This window comes from Buteo buteo, chromosome 12 (genome assembly GCF_964188355.1).
Source record: "Buteo buteo chromosome 12, bButBut1.hap1.1, whole genome shotgun sequence".
NCBI classification, from domain to species: domain Eukaryota; kingdom Metazoa; phylum Chordata; class Aves; order Accipitriformes; family Accipitridae; genus Buteo; species Buteo buteo.
The window spans coordinates 31472734-31494280 of record NC_134182.1 but is presented as its reverse complement, the minus strand read 5'-3'; the positions used below and the strand labels follow the sequence as shown (position 1 = coordinate 31494280).

The following is a 21547-nucleotide window of genomic DNA, read 5'->3' as shown; positions in this document are numbered from 1 at the left end:
AGTCAACAGGAACAATTCTGTATGAAAGAAACAAGAGAATGTTTGATACTATTATTGTATACTGTAATGAGTTTTTTAATTAACCCCAAATAAAAGCATCTCTCTTTCCTGGTTTTAGCATCTCTCTTATGGCAATGGTAGCTTACATGTTGATGCAGCCTTCCAGCAGACACTCTGGAGCGTAGCACCAATCAGTTCAGGAAGTGAAGTTGCCCAAGGTAAGATTGACTCAATTTTAATTATTGAAAGACTGATTGTAAATGAAATATCTGAAAAATCAAACTATTCTGCCAAGTGTGGGAGGGGGTTTCTCTTATGTAAACATTCAAGCCAATAAATAAATATACAGATGTTCTGAAAACAGAGGGAAAGTTATACAGAAAATGAGACTGATGGTTTTCTGCAGAATTTTTTCTAAATACTGAACAGCTCATTCATTTTGCTAAAGGTATGATAACATTTGTAACATTTTTATTTTTTTTTAAATGGCTTTTGGTCCTAGTTTAAAATATTATCTCAGATCATTCTGATGTATGCAGTCCTGGTTACATGTTCCTGAGACTGAGTAAAACAATGGGCAAGAGGACTGGAAGCAGGATGTGAAATCCTAGACTGGGAATGGTTTTGTGGAGAGCATATGGTTGGGAAGAAAAACAAAAGGAAGGGTAAGGCAGGAAGAGACAAGCTAGAACAACTTCCAAAATTTATTTATTTTATTTAGGAATGAGGAAGGGTTGGTTTTTTTTTTTTTATGCAACTTCTGACATGAAAGGACAAGGATCTCTGAATTTACACCATGCTGGTTCCACAGAGAATCAAAAAACAGCCGTCTTCTTCTGAAAAGTCTGTCACAATGTAAAACCTAATGATTTCTAGTTTCCTACAGGATAATTGTTTTGTAATAGAACCTTAAGAAGGTTAAAGTTGCAGGTCATTTCTTTCTTACTCCCTGGGATTTTTGGGTACTATTTTTTGAAAAGGCAATACACTGAAATTTCATGTCAGTTCTTTTCATATGGCATATTTTAAAACACAGTTGTGGAATGCTCTTGGCAGCTTTGCTCATTAGATTTCAGGGACAGCATTGCCAACACCTTTCTATATATTCACTGTGGTTTTAGACTATGAGAATCGTTCTGCACATTCAGATTCTCTGAAATGGTTTCTAGCGCAGTCCGTTATTAAAAAAATGCTAGTGCATTGCTTAACAGTGTCCTAAACTTTATGGAAAAAACCTTGCTGTTGATGAGAGGAGAAAATCTTCTCCAACCTGTTGTTCCTTCCTATAAACTTCATTCTCCTTGTCCTCCCACGGCTGGCAGCACTGGTGTGGCATTCATGTTAATAATCCCAGTAGAGTTTATGAGCGGAGACCCAGATTTGTGCTGTGCCACATCCCTCTGGTTGGTGAACCTCACTAGTGAGACCTGCCTTGCTGTTTGTGAAGCAGAAGTCCACAATGATAGAGTATAGTGTCATGTTATACACTTAAACCTACAGGAAATCATGTGAAAATGATGTAATATGATTTTAGCAACTGTGCATTTCCCTGTCTATTTGCTTGTTCTTTGCTGCTACGCCTTTCCATTTTCACTTTTCTCAGGTGTAGACGTTATCTTTGTTAAGCAGTATCTTTTCTAGACAAGATCAGCTTGCTGGTGTCAGAAAGAATTAGAGCAAAGGCCTTATTCTAGTAAAACCAGCAAATGTTCCTGTAATCAAAGTTGTCTTGTGAAGGGAGGGTGAATCTGACACTTAGTGTGTAAGACCTTACTCTATATGCTTCAGTAAAACTGTTTCCAAACTGGAGAAAATTACCTCAAATAGGGGGAAGAGGAAAATAAAGCTAATTTTGTTAGTATCTGCAAAATGCTTTGTCATCTTCATAAACAAAACACTAGTGTATAGGAATAACTACACTGCGATACTCTCTCTTAATCAAAACTTCCCATTGAAAATAGATTAATAAGTGAAACACTTAAGTTAAATGAAATTATGTTGAAGCGAAAATAATGGATAAATAGTCCGTAAAATGAAGTAGGATATTGGAGGTAGTTAGTTGAAAGAAAATGATTTCTTTTTACATGAATTTCTGCAAAACTGGCTTATGCAGAGATCAGTTTATTAAGTCAAAACAGAGCTTTAGACTCTGATAAGTAATTCTGCTAATTCTGTACTGTGAAGTGGATGGGGGGCACTTTAAAAACAAAACAAAACAAGAAGAAAACCAAAGAAGCTACTCAGAGCAGAACATCTTCAGAATTATATTGACACAGGTCCATGTAAAAATTAAGATATGTAACTGCTGTTACCTGGACATACCCCTATGTGTCAAAATCAAAAATTTAAAAATTCAGTGCTAAAATTGTCCACATAAATACTAATTTGATAATGATTTCAAAGGTTTAAAAAATATATCCTGAAATATTCCCTGATATATATTCAGGAAAAAGATTTCCTGTAGCTTCAAAATAAATCTGTGAAATGTGTGCAGTGTGACTGTTGGGTCTTCAACACCATTTCTCTGTAGAGATCTGTCTTATAGTCTATTATGCCAACAATATTTTTTTAAAAAAATCTTTTTGTTATAACACCAAACCCAAGGAATTTTGTTACCCCATCCTTCTCAAATGCAGAATTTGATATTCACCAGTTCTAGCAAGAAGGGAAGCTGAGTTTGGGAAACAAGTGTTTACATTTAGCTTGTCAGACCGAAAAAATACCATTGAATTGCACTTAAAATCTACTAAGTCTTCATATTCTTCAGTTACTAGATTATAATACAGTATTTGTAGGATAACATAAAATTATATTTCTTTTTATGTCACACCACTGATGAAAAAGCATCTATTTTGTTAATATCTTTACTGATTAGAATTATGGCCTTAGTTTCAGCTTCTGGCTGTGATGTCCTGGCTCTTCAAATGTTGTGCTGCTACGTGTATGCTCTGTGCCTTGGTTTGTGAACGCACATATCTGTACCTGTACACTGCAGAGCCAAATGTTTGGCTTTGAACCTGCATGTGCAGTGGAGGTATAGGCAGTATAGGAGTTTCCTTTTGGCGTCCAAATAAATGTAGGTTAGGAATCTTAAATCAAGCAGAGATTAGAGTGGATCTTCCCAGAAGTTTGTCTCACAGAAAACTTCCAAAGACACCAAAAAGGATTTTAAAGTTAACTAACTAAATCAATCAATCTTTTTTCTGTTAGTATATAAACTGGAATCCATAACTTAAATGAAATCCAAAAGTGAGTAGGTAAAATGGAAGAGTCTCCCACTTTTTCTGTTGTAATCTGGGAGGGAAGTATTTGCTTCCTTGTTTCCATTGGATCAGTCTTTTTCTGAGTTGCACTAACTCTGTTGAATCCCCTGTCTGTGGCTCTCTTCTTCCTGATCCACCCTTTCCTACTTGCTGATTTGGAGCTTTTCTCACTTGGCAATGTTCAGCAGGCTCCCCAGGGTACGAGATATCTTTCTCTTCTTCTGGCTCTTTTTGAAGTAACAAAATACCAACAGAAAATAATGAAACAAAACTGATAGTATTTATTACAGTTTGAACTATAGTTTTATGTGTTGCTATGTTCAGACAAATGGACTTGATTTTCTCCCTTTATTCAAGGATATCTGATTGGAGGGGATGTTCTGAGGTTATTGCATGGTCACATGGATGAATGTTTGACAGTCCCTTCGGGTGAACACGGAGAAGAACAAAGAAGGTAGGTTTCCAGCATATAATGGAATAACGAATGTTGCTGAATCAATATTAAGTGTCACTGATAGTACAGACTTTTGAAGGATATTGTGATGAGATGTATTACTCATAAGAAGGAATATTGTTGAGATCAACTTTGGACATGAGCCTCTTGCATTTTCTTTTCGGTACTGTTCAAGTCTGATTTCACTTAGCGGGTGTGAAAGCAATAGTGATTTTTGATAACTTATTGTCATCTTTACTGACTTAAAAGCACTGTGAATGGAATGTGTTGGTTTCTTTACTGCTGTTGTTTTTCTGTAATCACAAAAAATTCTGCAGGACAGGGTACGTTAAGAGTACTGCCCAGTCCTCCAAGACTACTAATCTGGGTATTGATCTCAGGTGTACCTGTCATGGTAGTCTAGAACTTAGTTTATGGTTAATTTGTTGACTAAAAGAATCATAGAATGGAAGTAGAGAAATGATGACAGCTTGATATGTGTCTCTCTCTGTTAGCTAATAAATCCAAATAGTGAGAAGACTGGCACCGAAAGTGGCATGTCTCAGTGGAGTGATTACACGGGTGAATCAAGGTCTTGTTTATTTGCTATAATAAATTATACCTTAAGCTTCTTTTCAGTAAGGCAGTGTCATATGGTTTATTCCTACCTTCAGCCTGAAGATTGCTTAATGATAATGTTGATTTTGGAACAGTTTGTTTAATGCAGCTTATTGGGTAGCTTCACTTCCATGACAAAGAAAGTGCTATTCATTCATTTCCAAATGAGTCTTCTTGGTTTGCAAATAGAAATGTATTTTTTTATTCTATTTTATTCTTATTTGTAAAGATAAGAACAAGACATTGGAAGGTCTTATAAAATATAGCAAAAATTTTCTATGAATTTTTAAATATTAATGATAAAAGCTTCAGAGTTTTCTTATACAGCTGCTAACCGACCCTTCCTGGCTATTTCTCATTTTTATACAAGTGAATAGTTTTTGAACACAGAAAATATTTCAAAATGCTGAGACTTAAAATGTGATCAGTACGTGTTTTAATTTTAGCTACTATGCGATAGATCCATTACAGCTTGGAGTTTATTGCTGCCGTTATTATCCTCACCCTGAAAGTGATGAAAAGATAAGATGATAAATAAATAGGATCCTGTAGTGTTTGCTCTTACTTCAGTCTAAATCCTGCAAAATTCCTTTTAAAAATTGTAGTTGCAGTGTAATTGCAGATTTGTAGGGTGATCAAGCACTTCAGTAATGAACCTTAATGCTTAAGAACACAGTAACAATCTGTCTCTTCAACAACATTGATGTGATATATAAATTGCAATAAAGGAGTGCAAAGTTGAAAGTTAAGAAAAAATTCATTTGATCTGCTTGTGCATTCACATGATGTATCTTTGCGTCCTATAACACAGGAAGAATAGAGTTCATTTCTTAAGCTGCAGACCAGTGCTGTAAACAGACCAGACCATTATACTTCTTTCTACAGTGTCTACCTTTTCCTCTATCCGTCTAGTACCCCAAAAGAAGCAGAGCTAGTTGACAGCAAATAGTACCTATGTCTTTGTCTTTATATTTCTTGATAGCAATACTGAGAAACATTGCTTCTCAGTGCTTCATAAAAAACAGATCTGATCTTCTGAAATTTTCTTGTTGTTCAGGAGCTTTCTTTAATAAACAAACAGAATAAAAATAAATTTAATTTTTTTCATTTTCCCCTTTTCTGAAGTTCATCTATTGCTTTTCTGAAATATTTTTCATGATTTTTACTAATAAACCTAGAATATAATCTGTGATTACTTGTAATTTTATGGAGTTAGGTATAATCATTCTGTGCCCCACACTTTCCCCTCTTAAATTATTAGTAAATTTAGTTATTGCTTACAACATCTATACTTCTATCTCTAGGTAGGACTCTTGCCTATTCAAAATAATATCTAAAAGGATAATTTGTGGCTCCTTTCAGTTTTCAATATGTCTGCATACCTTATTTTGATGGGTAGTATTTAACTGCTGGTAGAATTATATTAAAAAATACAGGTAATTTTGGCAGGTAGGAAATTTTAAGATAAATTACTTATCTTTCATTTTAATTTAAGTTCCATAACTTTTGTATATAAGGCATGGTAAAGTATGATATATTTGGAGCATAATAATTCCATGTTATCCTTTTATTGCCTTTTGAAATGGCCTGGTGATAGATTATTGTGGTTGTGCTTGGTTTGTTTTGTCCCAGCATATGCCTGAAGAGCAGCTCTGCTCTGCAGAATGGCCGCGTAAAGGAACACTGAGAAGGTCCATCTCTGTTGTGACTAACTAATTCTTCTGTCTCATTTTTCATTTTTCTGCAAAAGCCTCCTCTTTATGCGTTTTCAAATAAATAAAAGATCAGACAGTCCTAAAATAACAGTTTTATTCTATAATGTCACCTGGTATCTAATCCTGGGAATGAATAAATTGTTTGGATGTGAAGGATCCTCCTAGGCAGTTTCTAAAAATAACCGCTGTTTTTCTCTATTCTTAGAGTATTGATACAGTTACATAAATTTGAGTATAAAAATGTTCCAAAGATTACCAGAAGTCCAAAATAAAACACGTTCTCAAGCTGTTACTACTTTTGTGGAACAGCATTTAGCACAGTGGAGATCTGCGACACAGTGACAGTGCAGATACTGTTTTCATGATTACAGTACCTAACAAAGCTTCCTCCGAGGCAAGGTCATCGCAACCTGCACTGGAAGAAGCCTGGTATAGTGGCAGAAATAGTCATATAAAAAGCTTATAAAATTCTCTTCCATGTCTCACCATTTTTTCTGAATGTATACTGTGTTTCCTTGCTTAATTGTTGAGCTTGTGTGTCCCTCCATGTGGTCCTTAAATTGTGCTACCGTGATCACTAGAAAGTAGGGTGAAATCATTGTATTTTTGGAAGAGAGACTTTGGTATTGCGTGGTGAGATGCAATTGCACAATGAGCAGTGGAAAAAGAGCAATGTTCAGGGCCAGCTTTTGACACAGGTAAACGGAGTGTTTGCCCAAGCTGAGACGCTGCTCAGGAGGATGATTTTGTTCCCTCCCTCCAAAGAACTGAGATCCAGAAAGCTCCTTTGGCCAGTAATGGATGGCCATAACATTGGTTCTTGCATGCACAGCCCACTCTGTACCGTCTTCTGGCCACGGCCACCTCAATTCTGGAAGGAGAGGGGAGCTGTCAGGGGGCTGCAGGCTCGTCGGCCAGTGGCTCCTCCCTTGCCTCCTCCCTCCCACAGGCAGCGGTGGTGTGTTGTCTCAGCGGTACAGACCTTCTGCCCTGGCAGCAAGAGGTCATAGAATCATAGAATTATTTGGGTTGGAAAAGACCTTTAAGGTCGTCGAGTCCAACTGTCAACCCAACACCACCATGCCCACTAAACCATGTCCTGAAGTGACATGTCTACATGTTTTTTGAGCACCCCCAGGGATGGAGACTCCACCACTTCCCTGGGCAGCCTGTTCCAATGCCTGACAACCCTTTCAGTAAAGAAGTTTTTTCTAATACCCAATCTAAACCTCCTCTGGCTCAACTTGACGCCATTTCCTTTCATCCTATCCCTAGTTACTTGATAGAAGAGACCAGTACCTGCCTGGCTACAACCTCTTTTCAGGTTGCAGGCATATGACGGCAGTAAGCACAGAGGCAAAGTGGCTGGGCTACTTTTTGCCAAGGCTGCTGTGTCTTGGTGCATTTAAATTCCCAGTGAGGAGGGTAGCTGGGAGAAGTGGTCTGCTGCTGCTATCCAGCTGAATTTGGTCAAAATTGCTGAGAAATCTTACGTTGTCTCTGGTAATGCTGCCTTTTATGTAGTGATACTTGGCTCTTGATGTAACACCAGTGAGACATTATTCAAAGATTACATCTCTGAACTATAAGTAGTTTAAGACTACTTTGACTGTTTGTGTAGTGAGAGAGAGATCAGAGAACTGATTTAAACAGATTCTTGAAGTAGTAACTCAAGAAAAATAGTAAAATAGGATTTTATTGCCCAAAATATTTTTTTCCCCCCTAAGATCTACTTGGAATCACAAACCTTAAAGCAAGTTTTAAGAAGTGTAGTGGCTTATTCACCACACAGAAGTCTCTAGGCTGGGGGTTTCCTATCCACTCAGAAATGTACTTTTCCTTGGGAAGTGATTTCAAGTAGATTCTCCCTGAATTAGCTAGACTTAGTTTGCTTTGTCATTAAAAAGCATTCCAGTTGGAAGCAGTGCAAATAGAGATGTTTGTGGTAATATGTTGGTTTACTTGATATTACACTAGAAAAAAGTAGTGGTATTGTTTTTAAAACACCACAGGCAGAGTGGGCATGACCCTAGTAGTTTTCACTTACTCTGACCCAAATAAAGAGCAAAAAAGGAACAGGCAACTGGTTAAGTATGTGCAATTTCATTGAATCAAATATAATTTAATGCACATTCCAGTTAGGTATGTTGCTGGTTTAAGGACAGTGTTTAAAGCCTTGTGCATAGAATCCTTAAACTGTGTTTTTATTATTTAAAATGCCTTATTTATCTATAGCAAAGTAGACCTAAATTTGCAGTGTTGTTTCTGTAGCTGCTCAATTCAAATTTCAGAAGCATTTCCGGGTAGATTAAGAAATACAGGTATAGATATACAAGAGAAGGCATAGTATAATCAGCTTGGAGTTATGGTGGTTACTTTGATTCTGTTTATCTTCAAAGCCAGGGGAAACTTCTGCAGCAGCACAGTAGCTGGAAGTCTCTGTTTATCTTGACTCCTTTTCCTCCATTCTCTGCCTGTGTGGTTTGTGGCCTGGCTCCCACCATATGAGCTGATAGAAGCACTCTGTCAGATGTGTGTATGGGAATGAGACAGACCCAGAAGGGTTTCCTTGATTTATGTATTTTTATCTTGAAATAAAGGATTGCATAGTCTCCTTTCCCAATCTTTTCCTCCTGTTTCATACATAAGAAATTTGTTAATGATTTTTAATACTTCTTTTTTGGGTGGGGTTTTGTCTACAATTATCCAGCAGAAGATTTAAATCACTGTTTGTATTACAAGTACCTTGAAATGGTCTTTGCTTTCATTTGGCATCTTTTCCTGTTGAAATTGTGACACTTTTTTTTTTTTTTTTTTTTTAAATCTTTTTTTGGTAATTACAGTCTTGAGTCTTCACTTGTGAATTTATAATATCAAAGGAATTAATAAATTTAGTCTAATTATGGTGGAAGTTGGCATTTAGAGCAGGTATACATTGAAGTGCTTCTGTGAAATTGTTTACCATTGTTTCACTCTTCCAGTTAAAAAAATTTGCAAGAAATTGCAATAATAAATTGCAAAATAATAAATTCAGGTTGTGTAGCAAAGACTTTAAAAGTATTGTAATAAACAAGCTGATTTTTTTTTCCCCATCACAACTGAATCTTTACTCTTCATTTAAGAGAAATTATTTTACATTTTTCACATTGTTGTATTATGCATGTAATTTTTATTTTCCTGGAAAAATGTCAGCTGGTTATTAATACAGGACTTCGTATGACTGTAGAGTTTCGGTGGGTTTTTTTTTTTGTTTGTTTTGGTGTTGGTTTTTGTTTTTTTTTCCTCCTTAGAAGTACCCAAAAACTAGTGGCAGATAGCAGTGGAAGTACGTAATCAAAATTTTTTTTTTTTGATTGGGTTGTGATGCTTGCTCTTTATTATACCACCATCATTCGTATTATTTTAGAACTTAAAGTCGACACAGGAGTAGGGCTGTGAGTATTCATAGTTCGCAGTGTAGTAGGGGGCCATGAATGTTCCCATTACAACTAATGTGCATTTTGATTTGCAATATGTATTTTAAAGTGATGACTGCAGTACAATTTGGACCCTTCAGAAATATATCATTACAGAAAGAAATTACCAGAGCAAAGTGCTCCTGGCTTTTGCGAAGTATCACCTGAGGTGGAACAGGCTCCAATTCCTCAAACCACCCAGTCAGAATAGGCCTTCATGAGGGAATGTAGATGTGTAGCCCCATTCCAGAAGCAGTTTTGTCATTGCTGCCTTTGAGAGTTTCTTTGGGTTAAACATATTACGTTAAGGCTTTTGTGAATTCTTTTGAACATTTTGTGTTAGTCTCAGAAATGGATAGACAGGGTTTTAAAGTGGTGAAAGTCAAAATCAATGTGACTTAGCCAATCGCAGCTCCTTTTCACTTTCCTTTCCATGCCATTCTCTTCAGACAGGTAAAATACACTCTTTGATGTGGTATTATGAACTAGTGAGGACTGCTGTAGCCCAGAAAGCCTGGGATCTGGCGCGTGTGAAGGATTGTTTATGACTGAAATGTGAACTCAGAAAGTTTTCACCCAGCATAAATCAATAACTTTCCCCCCACGCCCAAAACAACCCACGAGCCTTGAATAGTAATGGTTGTACTTTTATCAATTAATTTGAAAAAAAATCCATGGAGCTCTTTAGTGGCTGATTTTTCAAATTAAAACCAGATCAGCCTTGCCTGTCATTGAAGGAATTGGAACAATTTCTTTAACTTGAACTTTGACATCTTATTGGGATTTATTAATTTGTGTATAATCCAGGTACAGTATTGTTATGTTATTTATGCCATATTTATGGCGCCCTGATTCATTCCAAGTTACTGAGTTTTACTCCATTATTTCCTTGCTATAGAACTTAGGGGTTCTTGAACCAAGACTACTTCAGCAGTATCGAAACACTGTCATTGAATGTAATTTATTTTAACCTCATTTAATGCCCTTTGTAGTCAGTGAATTTCACTGCAATGATTGCCCTCTCTCCGCTCAACAATACCTTAATAAGAATATGAATTCAGTAATGATTCCACGGGGGGTTTGATATGTGGTAGTCTATTTTAAAACTGTGTGATTAATCTGTTAGCGTAATTGGAGACGAGAGATTCAGACATCAAGCTTGCTTTTTTCTTTCTTTTTTCTTTTTTCTTTTTTTTTTTTTTTGTGTTTTCCCTCGCTTTGCCTCTGCATCCCACCTGGGAAGACTGGAGGAGGGCGCTGGGAAGGAGTGAGGGGGCGCGGGGCGGGCGCTGCGCTGTCCGTGGTGCTGGAATCACGCCCCGGCGCTGGGAGGGACACCCGGCGGCGAGTTCCAGCTCTCCTCAACTCCTGGTGTGAAGGGGAATTCGAGAGGTTAAGGACAGAGTCAGGGAAAGGGTGATGTTGTAAAGTAACTTACGGGCGTAGGTCAGACGAAAAATGACTTCATGCACCAAGTAATTAACTAGATTAAGGTTTATAGTAAAGATGAACTGGAAATTCTCAAAGGTTCCGAATTCCTTATGGGTATTTTCATCTGAAATAAAAGTGGTTAATAGCCTTATTCCATAAGTGTAAAATATGCAGATAAAATGCTTTGGAAAGAATAGGAAAAAAACCATCAAGAAGTAGTGTTATGGGCATGGCTCAGAAGATATAATGTATCCCAAGCTTTCTAGGCGAAGACTAACACTCATCATAGGTCTTGTTGTCCTCTCTTTTTCTGCTGCTTTTTGTACTTTCCTCATGCATTTACTTATAATTTCATAAAAAGGTTTTGTAATGCGCAGGTTTTTTCTACTGTTTGGGAAGTAATGTGCATCTTCTGTGCACCTTGCAACTCAAAATTTTATTTTTTCCATCCTATCAATGTAAATGTGTAGTAACTCTTTGATAGTCAGAGAATTTTTGTGGGTTATTCATACGTCATTATTAGCAATGTTTCATTGACCTAGTAATACCAGTATCTGATATGGTTTACCAGTGTGAGTTTCAGGAAGGATTAAAATATTATAAGTCATACTTCTTTTTCAGCACTGAACTGTTGTCAAGAATATATAAAAAGAAATGAGGTGCATCCTATCAAATAACTTTTTTATATAGAGCAAGTACTAAGGAAGCTGGTGTGAGCAATCTCAGAGCAGTTTACTACATTTATTTTCACAAAAGAAGTTAAAAATGAACTTTAGATTTCTTAGAATAAAAACATATGAGATGGTTTGAGTTATGAATTTATTCAGTTGCTCTGGGACAATGGTTATTATGCGTACTCTTATGATAAAGGCAAAGAGACTTGTCTTTCAATGAAGATGAGATATCTTTTATTCAAAGTCACCTTTTCTTTGCCATCTTTTCTGTAGAGAAGACAATACCTAGCTAAAGACCCAAGAGCTTACACCCTATTCCAGTGCTTTGTGCAACCTTGTTTTTTTGTAGCACATACCTTTTTTCCTGCCCATACAAAAGTCTTGCTGCTCCATCCGTGACCCCAGTCTCTGGGCTTCTTCTTTTGCTTCCCTGTTGGGATCCTTGATCCCTAGCCCTCCAGTCCCCAGCTCTTTCTCAGTCCCCCTCTGGACTGCTGTCTCTTACTCTTTTCCTGAGGGTTTGCTGCTGCCTTTTTGACTTTTGTCCCTAAAGTGCTATCACTGCCTTTATGCCTTCAGTCCCTCTGTTGCTACTGTATCCATTCATTCATATGGAAATAAGAGACAATCCCAGGATCTTTTTATGTCCTTTGGTAAACAAATTGCATGTTTTTATCTAGGATTTCTTTCTTACTATAATTTTCTCATCTTACATGACCATTCCAAGACTGATAGCTCCCCTTTGAAAGAACAGAAAAAGGAAATAATGGATGGACAGTCACATAAAAGAAAACCACTTCACCCATTAGAAGCCATTCTTTTAAGTTCACAATGGGAGGTTTTTTTATGTGTTTAAAATTACACTGACCCAACTGCTATGTGTAATCCAAAGCTACCTTCAAAAGTGTACTTGGACTGAGAAACTGGTGACAGCTTCTGGGTTTCCACTGTGAGAAAGAACTGCATCCCTGAAAAGTAACAAGGTACCAACTTAAAAATGAAATATTCGGATTAATTTAAGCTTTTGCTTTGGCCTAATTTCTCATATATTTAATGACTTGAAAACTGCTGAATAAAATTGTTAAATTTTGTATTATGCAAGTGCAAGAGCTCCAAATGCATTTTTGTCAGTGAGGTTCATACTGAAATAAGCCAGGATGTAATCAGAATGTTCTGGCTTTTAAAAAAGCCCCCAAACATTCCCCCACCCCCGAACCCCCTAAACAAACAACCCACCCCCAACCCAACCAACCAGGGGGACATTTGATCTGTTATTGTTTAGACGTTACAACATAAACCCAGTCTATTAGTTGCAGAACAAAAATTTGAACAAATGCCTGAAGAGAAGAGACAGTGTCTGAACAGAGAAGCAGCTGAATGCAAGATTGTTTAGCATTTGCATTTTACTGTACTAATGAAGGTCAATTTCAATAAAAAAATAAGATTGAATTTCATTCCTTTCTGTGAGAGAGATAGGAAAGACTTACTAATACCTCTCAGCTGCTCCTAGCACCACAACAATTGCAACAAATGACTAAGATAATACGTGGAGAAAATACAGGATATAAGGACAAGGGGAGGATTTTGCACATGTTTATATATATAACTATAACTTCTTTTTGGTACGTGGTACATGGAGCATGTGCCAGAGTTTCTATTTATACATGGGTCATGAATATTCAGTGTGAGTGGTTCTGTGATTATAGTGTGGAATATTTATTTTATATAGATATATATATCTAAATATATATTAACATATATATTTAGATAGATATAATATCTATTATATAAAAAATATACTTTTAGCCTTTTTTTCTCCTGTATAATTTGTCTTCATTCTTTTGCAATGTCTGGGAGTGTATTTCCTTAATACTTGTCCTAGTTTCAGCTGGGATAGAGTTAATTTTCTTCTTAGTAGCTGGTACAGTATGTTTTGGATTTAGTGTGAGAATAATGTTGATAACATGCTGATGTTTTAGTTGTTGCTAAGCAGCGCTTATCTGAAGTTAAGGATTTTTCAGTTCCCCATGCTCTGCCAGCAAGGAGGTGCACAAGAAGCTGGGAGGGAGCATGGCCAGGACAGCTGACCCAAACTAGCCACAGGAATATTCCATACCATAGAACATCATGCTCAGTATATAAACTGGGGTGAGTTGGCCAGGAGGAGCAGATCGCTGCTTGGGTGTCGGTCAGGGAGTGGTGAGCAAGTGCATTGTGCATCGCTTGTCTTCTCTTGTTTGTTTTTTTTCTCTCTCTCTTTTTTTTTTGTTATCTTCCTTTTCATTACTATTATTATTATTATTGTATTTAATTTTACTTTAGTTATTAATCTGTTCTTATCTCAACCCCCGAGTTTTACTACTTCTTTTCAATTCTCGTCCCCATTCCACTGGGTGGGGGGGAGTGAGAGAGCAGCTGAGTGGTGCTTAGTTGCTGGCTGGGCTTAAACCATGGCAATACTTTTTAGCATATTCCAAGATGAATTTTAGCACATCTGTAGTTTCATCTATTGTTAACAGTACTGAGAATTATATTCTAACTCACTATTTCTTTTGGTTTTGAACCATCTCTTTCAATGCTGGGTTTTCCTCTGTGCTATGCATGCAGTTCCTCTGTATTATATCCACAGGAGGACTTTGGAAGCTAAAGCCTAGTAGGTACTAGGTGCCTGATTCCAAACCTGTGGTCCTCAAAAAATTGCTTCTAACAAACAATGGGAAATGCCTACAATTTCAATATTAATATCCCCTAAAGTTATGCCTCTGGCTATTTTTGGCAGTGCCTGATCTTGGCTGAAGATCACAACATTTACTCAATTCATAAGCTCTTCCAGGATCCATGCAACTAGGTCATTCTTTGGCAGTGTTCCCTGACAGACTTGATCTGATAAGTGTAGTGACAGCACCCCTTTGCGTAAGTGACTCCTTTATTCATTTTCCCAAAGGAAAGGCCTAGGTTTTTAAATTCTGGCAGTGTCTTAGGGCAGAAATAAAGGTGCAGGCAGGAAGCAGTCCAAAGAACGGCTGCCTAAATCTAGAGTGGCAGTGCTTAATACTCACCACATTCTCAGTGTTTACTTTGAAAAGAAGCCAGGTTACCTACTCGGGGCTTTTGGTGACCATAAATCTAAATAATTTCTTGGATCCAATATAGGTCACTTATCTGTATGTAGAATAATGGAGGAAAAAACCTCCCAACCTTTTTTTAGGCTTAATTGACTGTTTTTTAGAAGCACTTAGATTTCTGGTTATATGCAGGAACTAGAGGAGTCTTTACGTATTAAAATTTGGAAATAGAAAGCTGTTAACATCTGAGATGTGTTAAGAGTGTATCAGTGTGGTTGTGAAACTTCAGGTGCTATGATAATAAAATACAGTGCCAAATAAGTGAATTTTCATAATTCAATGTAATAAGTTGCATGGTTATTTTAATAGTATAACCTCTGAGAAAAAATTACCCGACTTGTGACATGTATGCAGTGACCACAAATCTTTATCATAATTTGATATTTGTTTTTTGTTAGAATCTAGAAATACTGTAATTCAGGCTATTGATTTTTTTGATTTTTTTTTTTTCTCCTGGATTCTCTATCCTTAAAACACTAAGAAAGAGGTCTGAGCAAACACTGTATAAATCTTGTTGTTGTGAATATCACAATAATGGATGCTAAAGACAATTAAAACAAAATTTTAGTAACTAAGTCTGAAGCTCTTGATTGATAAGAGCTGGTTTTGAATCTGATAACCTTTGAATCGGACAGTTGCAATAATTATGAGATGCAGTTAAATGAACAAACGAATATGATGAACTCTTCCAAGAGAGCTGAGCATTTAGTCTGTGCCTTTGCTTGATTTTCAGAACTGTCCATTATGAAGGCGGTGCTGTGTCAATTCATGCTCGTTCCCTTTGGCGACTAGAGACTCTAAGAGTTGCGTAAGTAAAATCTCTCAGAAAGAGAAGTCCATTTGGCAGGGCGCTTTTTGTATAGTAAGAGTGTTCCTGTAAAATCGGATTGATAACTATAAAACCAGACTGATAATGCTAAAATAATCTTCGAAAAGTGCTCTATGTCACTTTCATGAAAAACTCTTTACCTTAAAAATAATGATTTGTGTGCCACCCCCTAACTTGTTTAAGCCATTTGGAAGTCTTTAAAGGCAAAAATTTACAGGAAAAAATGTTACCTTGCATTGTTGGAAGTGTTGGAATGATAGTAAGGAATTGTGCCTTGTTTGTTAAGGCAATTGCACTGTAAAATTGCACTTAAATTGTATTACAAATGTACTTGTGATAAAATTTCTAGTGACTAATGAATTATTGCTTTTTAGAGATTAAATCAGGGCAGCTTAACAAAAGGTTGCACTCTAATGATGCTGTTTTCTCTGTGTGCATTTTATTTAATAGGATGATGTTAAATGTCATTGGTAGGGCAGTAATATTTTTGCTTTGGACTAAAGTTGACCTTGAGAGTGCTTAAGTGACAACAATGAAACTGTGGAGGGATCTCTGGCTTTTTATTTTCCTCATTGCATGTACTTGCCTAATAAGCAGTGGTACTGGAGCAATGTGGGGATTTGAGAAGTTACAGGTTTCCGTTACAGCTGTCATATATCTCACTTTGACAGGCATTGTGTACAAACTTTTGAAGTGTAAACATTTGAACATACATGACTGCAAGAAATTGTAAGAACTGTCAAAACAACTAAGCAAAGGCAACAGTAATCTTTCTTCTTAAGGAACATGACTTTCTTACCAAGAAAAAAAACCCCAAATAAAATCCCAAGAACAACACTCTCTCCTACAAGTCCTTCACCCTCCTTGTTTTCCTGTATGATACTGTAATAGCTATGTACATTAATTGCTGAATTGCAGGCATATTACTATTCATGCAAATGCTTCAATTTGTAATTTAGTATTTGCATGCCTGAAGTCCTCCATCAGTTCTAGTCCTTCCCAGAATGACTGCAGATAATATTAATTCTGTTAATTTTATATGATTTTGAAGGAATCATTGTTTCTGAACTCTCCTCATTAGTGGAGAACTCTCACGAAAATTGCGTGCACATGCAGACTGCCTGTTGGGATGCCCTGCCATGGGATGCCACATACTATTGCTCAGTGTTGCTTCCTTTCCCAAAAGGTGATAGGGATCGTATTCTCACATTGCAGAAAAGAATTTTTAGTAGTCAGAAATGGCTTCACAAGATACTTCCTGCTCAGAAGGCCTTTCTTGTAAGTGAACATGAATTGTCCTTTTTCCTATCCTGCAGGCATGAACAAGGGGCATGGCTCAATTGCACTACATTTATTATTTTCTTTTTCTTAAGGTCCATAGCTACTGGGTCCAAGAGAAAATTGAATCAAACTAGGGAAAAGGCAGCTCCCCAGCATGGCCCATAATATGAAAGGTGCAGAGCTGATGTGTTTTACCAGACCCAGGAATACAATAGCTGAGATTCATGACCTGACATTTTACTTAACTGAGAAGCTGAAGTTGTGCTAGAACACTGATACATAGATGTGCTTTTGTGGAGTATACTGATTTTGCTGAACAGAAAAAAAGAAATGCATGTCTGAGATACAAAGCTTCCATATTTCCTTCCTCCCCAAAGTCCTTTCACCTCGAATTAAACAGAAGAGACTATTTAGTTTACAAAAGAAAACAGTTGAGGGGAAAACCTTTTCATTCTTTTGGCCTCTTTAAAACAAATAACTAAAAAGGTTTAGAAGTTTAATTAGTGAAATGTAATAAATCCTGTTACAAAACAGAAGCCAGGTATTGCTCTTGCATTTTAAAAACTCTCGCACTTTAAAAATGTCTGCCAAATCGGTTTGGCATACTCTGTGTACAGTATGGCCAACTCTTAAGAAGACAAGCTTAAACAAATGGATATTTATATTGATTAGGTGGAAGTGCTTTAATCTGCTACATGTATGTGTCAAGGAAAATGAAAATGACTTAAACCTGCATAAGTGCTAACTTAAGGGATTTTCAGACTGGTACATGAATATATACAAAACATTTACATGAAAACTTTTTATGTTTTTAAATGCTGTACCTGGAATTACTTTAAATGCAAGTGAGAAGATGCAGTAATACTGTATTGGGTTTGTGTGGCTACCAAAACCTTGCCACACAAACCCAAAACAAATAAAAAATTCTGATGTGGGAGTAAGTTTATAATCAGGTTAAGTTCATAAGGATGTGTTTGTATATTTCATTGATATGAAGTGAACATCTGTTGATAATTTTAAGCTACTGGAAGCCAGAGTAAGCATAGGGAATTACTAGTATTTGTGGAAGCACATCAGAACCTTGGCAGTGTGTCATAACTCTATTATGATGGGCATTTTGCAAACACAAAATAAATATATGATTTCCTCTCCAAAAAGCAGTGTGCACATACATCTAAAGTGTAAACTTTTGAAGATGTAAGACTGAAGAAAGTTTTGTGAAGGTCCAGGAAAACATCCTGTTGCAATTTTCCAGTCTAAGGAATATTCAAGAAGCCTTCTGAAAAGGCTTTGTGAAATACATCCTCCTTAGTAACCCCTACAGAAGCTTATCTTCAGGAGTTAATCAGGAAGAACAGAAGAGCTGACTTTTCAGTTTAAGTCAAGAAGTTAGAAACCTGCAGCCTATATTTCAACTTGAGAAGTTCTTAGGGAACTTAGAAAATCCTTGCCTTTCTTCCTTCATTTCCTCCTATAGAATATGAAGAATCTGGGCCAGTCTTTGCTTAATAATTTCTAAAACTTATTTTAGGAGGGGTTTTATTTATTTATTTATTTATTTATTTATTTATTTACTTGGCTATTTTATTTTTTGCACACTATTTAAAGTGTACCTAAAGCGTGCTGACTGCTGAAAGTAGAGTGCTCTGGGAGAGCGAACAAACCCAGCTGCTGGTAGATGAAATGTTGGAGAAGGACCTGGCAGATCTAAGCATTTGTGTACGGCATAAGCCTCCTTTTCTGTGGGCGGTCTATATCTTCTCTCAAGAAGAATTCAGTCTGAACTAAGGCAGCATGTGTAAAGGCAGAGGTTAAGATTATTTATTAGAATGGTTTTATAGGAGGTAACCACAAAGTAGCCATTTTCTTACTGGTAATCCAACATTTAGCATTTTACCCTTTTACCAACTAGTTGGTAATATAATGTATTTTAAAATATTTTTGCCAGTAGTAAAAATCTATGTTTTATTTTAAAAAACCAAAAACGTTTCCTTTGAACTTTCCTAGGTGGAGTGGCAGCCACATCAGATGGGGACAGCCATTCAGACTAAGACATATAACAACAGGAAAATATTTAAGTCTCCTGGATGACAAGAGTCTTCTTCTTACAGACAAAGAGAAAGCAGATGTAAAATCTACAGCATTCTGTTTTCGGTCCTCCAAGGTATGGAATCAGTGCAGCATTAATATAACTAGTAGTAATTCCAATCTCTTTAGTAAGCAAGATTTAGGTATTTCCTACTGCATGAGTTATTGGAGCCTTCTTCCTTTTCACCAATTAAAAAAAAAAACCCAAACTCAGTATAAATAATATCTAGAAAGCTTCTTTTATCATACTTCTTTTGGGTAATGCTACCTGGCTGTTTGTTTGTGGGGTTTGTTTATTTATTTATTTATTTATTTATTACTGCTAGCCCACTTTTGAACAGTTTCCTCGCTTCTTATTTGTTTTTTCTGATGAACTTCCCTGGTACTTCGCTTCTTATCTCTGTTGGCTGACATAGGGAAAATTTATAGTATTATGGGTTATTTAAATTAAATTGGAAAATCGGGATTTCTTCCATCAGGTACTTTATTGGAGTCTAATTTAAAGTTACCATAGTTTGAATTTTCATTTGACACCTTCAATAAGCATTTCAAAATCAGAACCATATTTTGTGTAGTGGGTAAACAGTTTAAAATAATACTATGATTAAATTTTTTAATGTCCTTTGATTTCTCATACTTTTCACCTGCAGCATGATGTTGCTGAAAATTTTCCAATACTAATGTTGTTTTCTTAAAAATTTATCTTCCAAAATCTGTAGTAATAATAAACGGAATTATTCAGTAACTTATTTGTAGCATTTACTTTATGTATTTTAAATTATTTGTCTGCTTGGGAAGATGATAAATGAATATATACCTGAAAGCAGGTATATGTTCGACTTTTGCACTCTGATAACAAAGACTTAGTTCAGGTGATTGTTTTGAGGCCCAGACAATGTTTTTTTTTTTTTTTTAACCAGCTAGAAAAGCCATAGAAATACTTAAGTATTTTAGGACAATGCAGTGCAACTGCATTGGGGAATTCCTGTTGCAGTTACTATAGATCTCAATAGTTATTCTCCTTGGAAGCAAGAGGGATAAAATAATTCATTCACTGATTCTCAAGATGGAGTCTTCAGCAGGGGTTACTCCAAAATGAGTGGAACAATATACTGCGCTCTACGTGTTACGTGAAGGCAAGAATAGTTAGCAATACAGAGAGTATCATTTGTTGATATGGAGGAGGTGGCTCAACTCTGTTTTCTAAGTAGCATATGGACATGTGTTTTGGAGATTAGACAATGTTGTATTTGAAGTTTCTTCATTTGTTTTTTTTTCTACCTGAATTTGGAAGTGTTATTTGGAAATATTCTGAGGATGTATATTTTTAAGTGGTTTTGTTCTGCCGTGTTCAAAATAAAAAGTTAACATTTTTTGATTTAGTTGTTGTTAAGTGACCAAACCTATTCTATGCTGACCAGAGCAGAGATAAAAGGCTTTGGGGCATGTAGAAACATGTTATGGTAATCAATTCTTTAAGTAACATGAGAGTATTTTAAGAGGGGTCTATAAGCTAATTGACATGTGCCAGCTATAACCTTACTGATATTTAAATACAGATTTTCAAAGAAATTGGAAGTTTGGAAGATCATATTTGATGTTAATTTTGTGTATATCGACATTCATTTTAACTAAAGACTTACTTGGAAGGAATTATGGAGATGCCACAGGGGAGGAGTATATGGTTTGCTCTTCATTGCTGAGAATGAATCCAGTCTCCTGCTTAGGACTTCTTAAAGGAGTGTCATGTTTCACTTTATTAGGATACAGGCATTAAAAATTTTAGGTGCCTTCCCTCTCTGGAAAAGAGTGTTAAATAAATATTTCAAAATTATAGCAGTCGTAGAAAGGCTTCTGTAGAGAAAGTAGGCAGCTTTAGGGGTCTCTTTCCCTCTGAGCACGTATGGACAAATCATCCAACCTTTCACTTGTGTTGTTGCATGTAGTTAGCCCAAAATAATTATTCCTGGATAAGAGGCAGCCCCTAATCTGTGAATACAGAGCATTAATAGTTGGGAGTGTATCAAGTGGCTAGATCTTTCTTATAGCAATTTCAGTCCTTTTTTTGCCACAGTCATAATTCTTCCTTCCACTACTTTTTAGGTAGTGAAGGAAGAATTATGAAGATCCTATTTGTTGTGCTATGGATAAGTTAGCTCTAAATAGGCAAAACCAGATATAGGGGAAGAATACCCTTATTTGCAGTGTTAAAGACTCAGTTCCTTCAGGCATGTGGGTAGATGATAATTTCAATTTCCAAATGAAAAGCAGTTTTCATGTTTGTAGAGAAAATACTGAAAATGTATATCCTGTAAATCCGAAGATTCAGCTGCAAATGTAAATGCTCAATATTTATTTTTGTTTTTAACCTTATTTTTTGCATGGCCCTTACTCATCATTTTAAACACATTAGCTTGCCAGTACTGCATTTAAAAAATAAGTGGAAGAGAACCAAAAAGCTGAAGGTTTTTTGTAAGATGTCTTATATGAACCAGAATACTTTTCTCAGATGCTCAAAGTAACACACACACACATATGTACTTTTTTTTTTCCCCCTCCAAAACACAATATTCTGGTAAAGAAGTTGAAAAATTAGATCAGAATCTTCTTATGTGTTAAAATTTTTTAAATATCT

The 21547-nt window shown here is 36.2% G+C and overlaps 1 protein-coding gene across 6 annotated transcripts in view; it reads left to right on the top strand.

Moving 5' to 3' along the window:
• RYR2 (ryanodine receptor 2) overlaps positions 1-21547 on the top strand; it is a 455131-nt gene that overhangs the window by 188230 nt on the left and 245354 nt on the right. For all 6 annotated transcript variants that reach the window (XM_075043205.1, XM_075043203.1, XM_075043202.1 and 3 more), the window contains 4 exons: positions 119-218; positions 3621-3717; positions 15448-15522; positions 18832-18988. In XM_075043205.1, coding sequence (XP_074899306.1) covers positions 119-218; positions 3621-3717; positions 15448-15522; positions 18832-18988 — 429 coding nt within the window. The remainder of the gene's footprint in view (positions 1-118; positions 219-3620; positions 3718-15447; positions 15523-18831; positions 18989-21547) is intronic.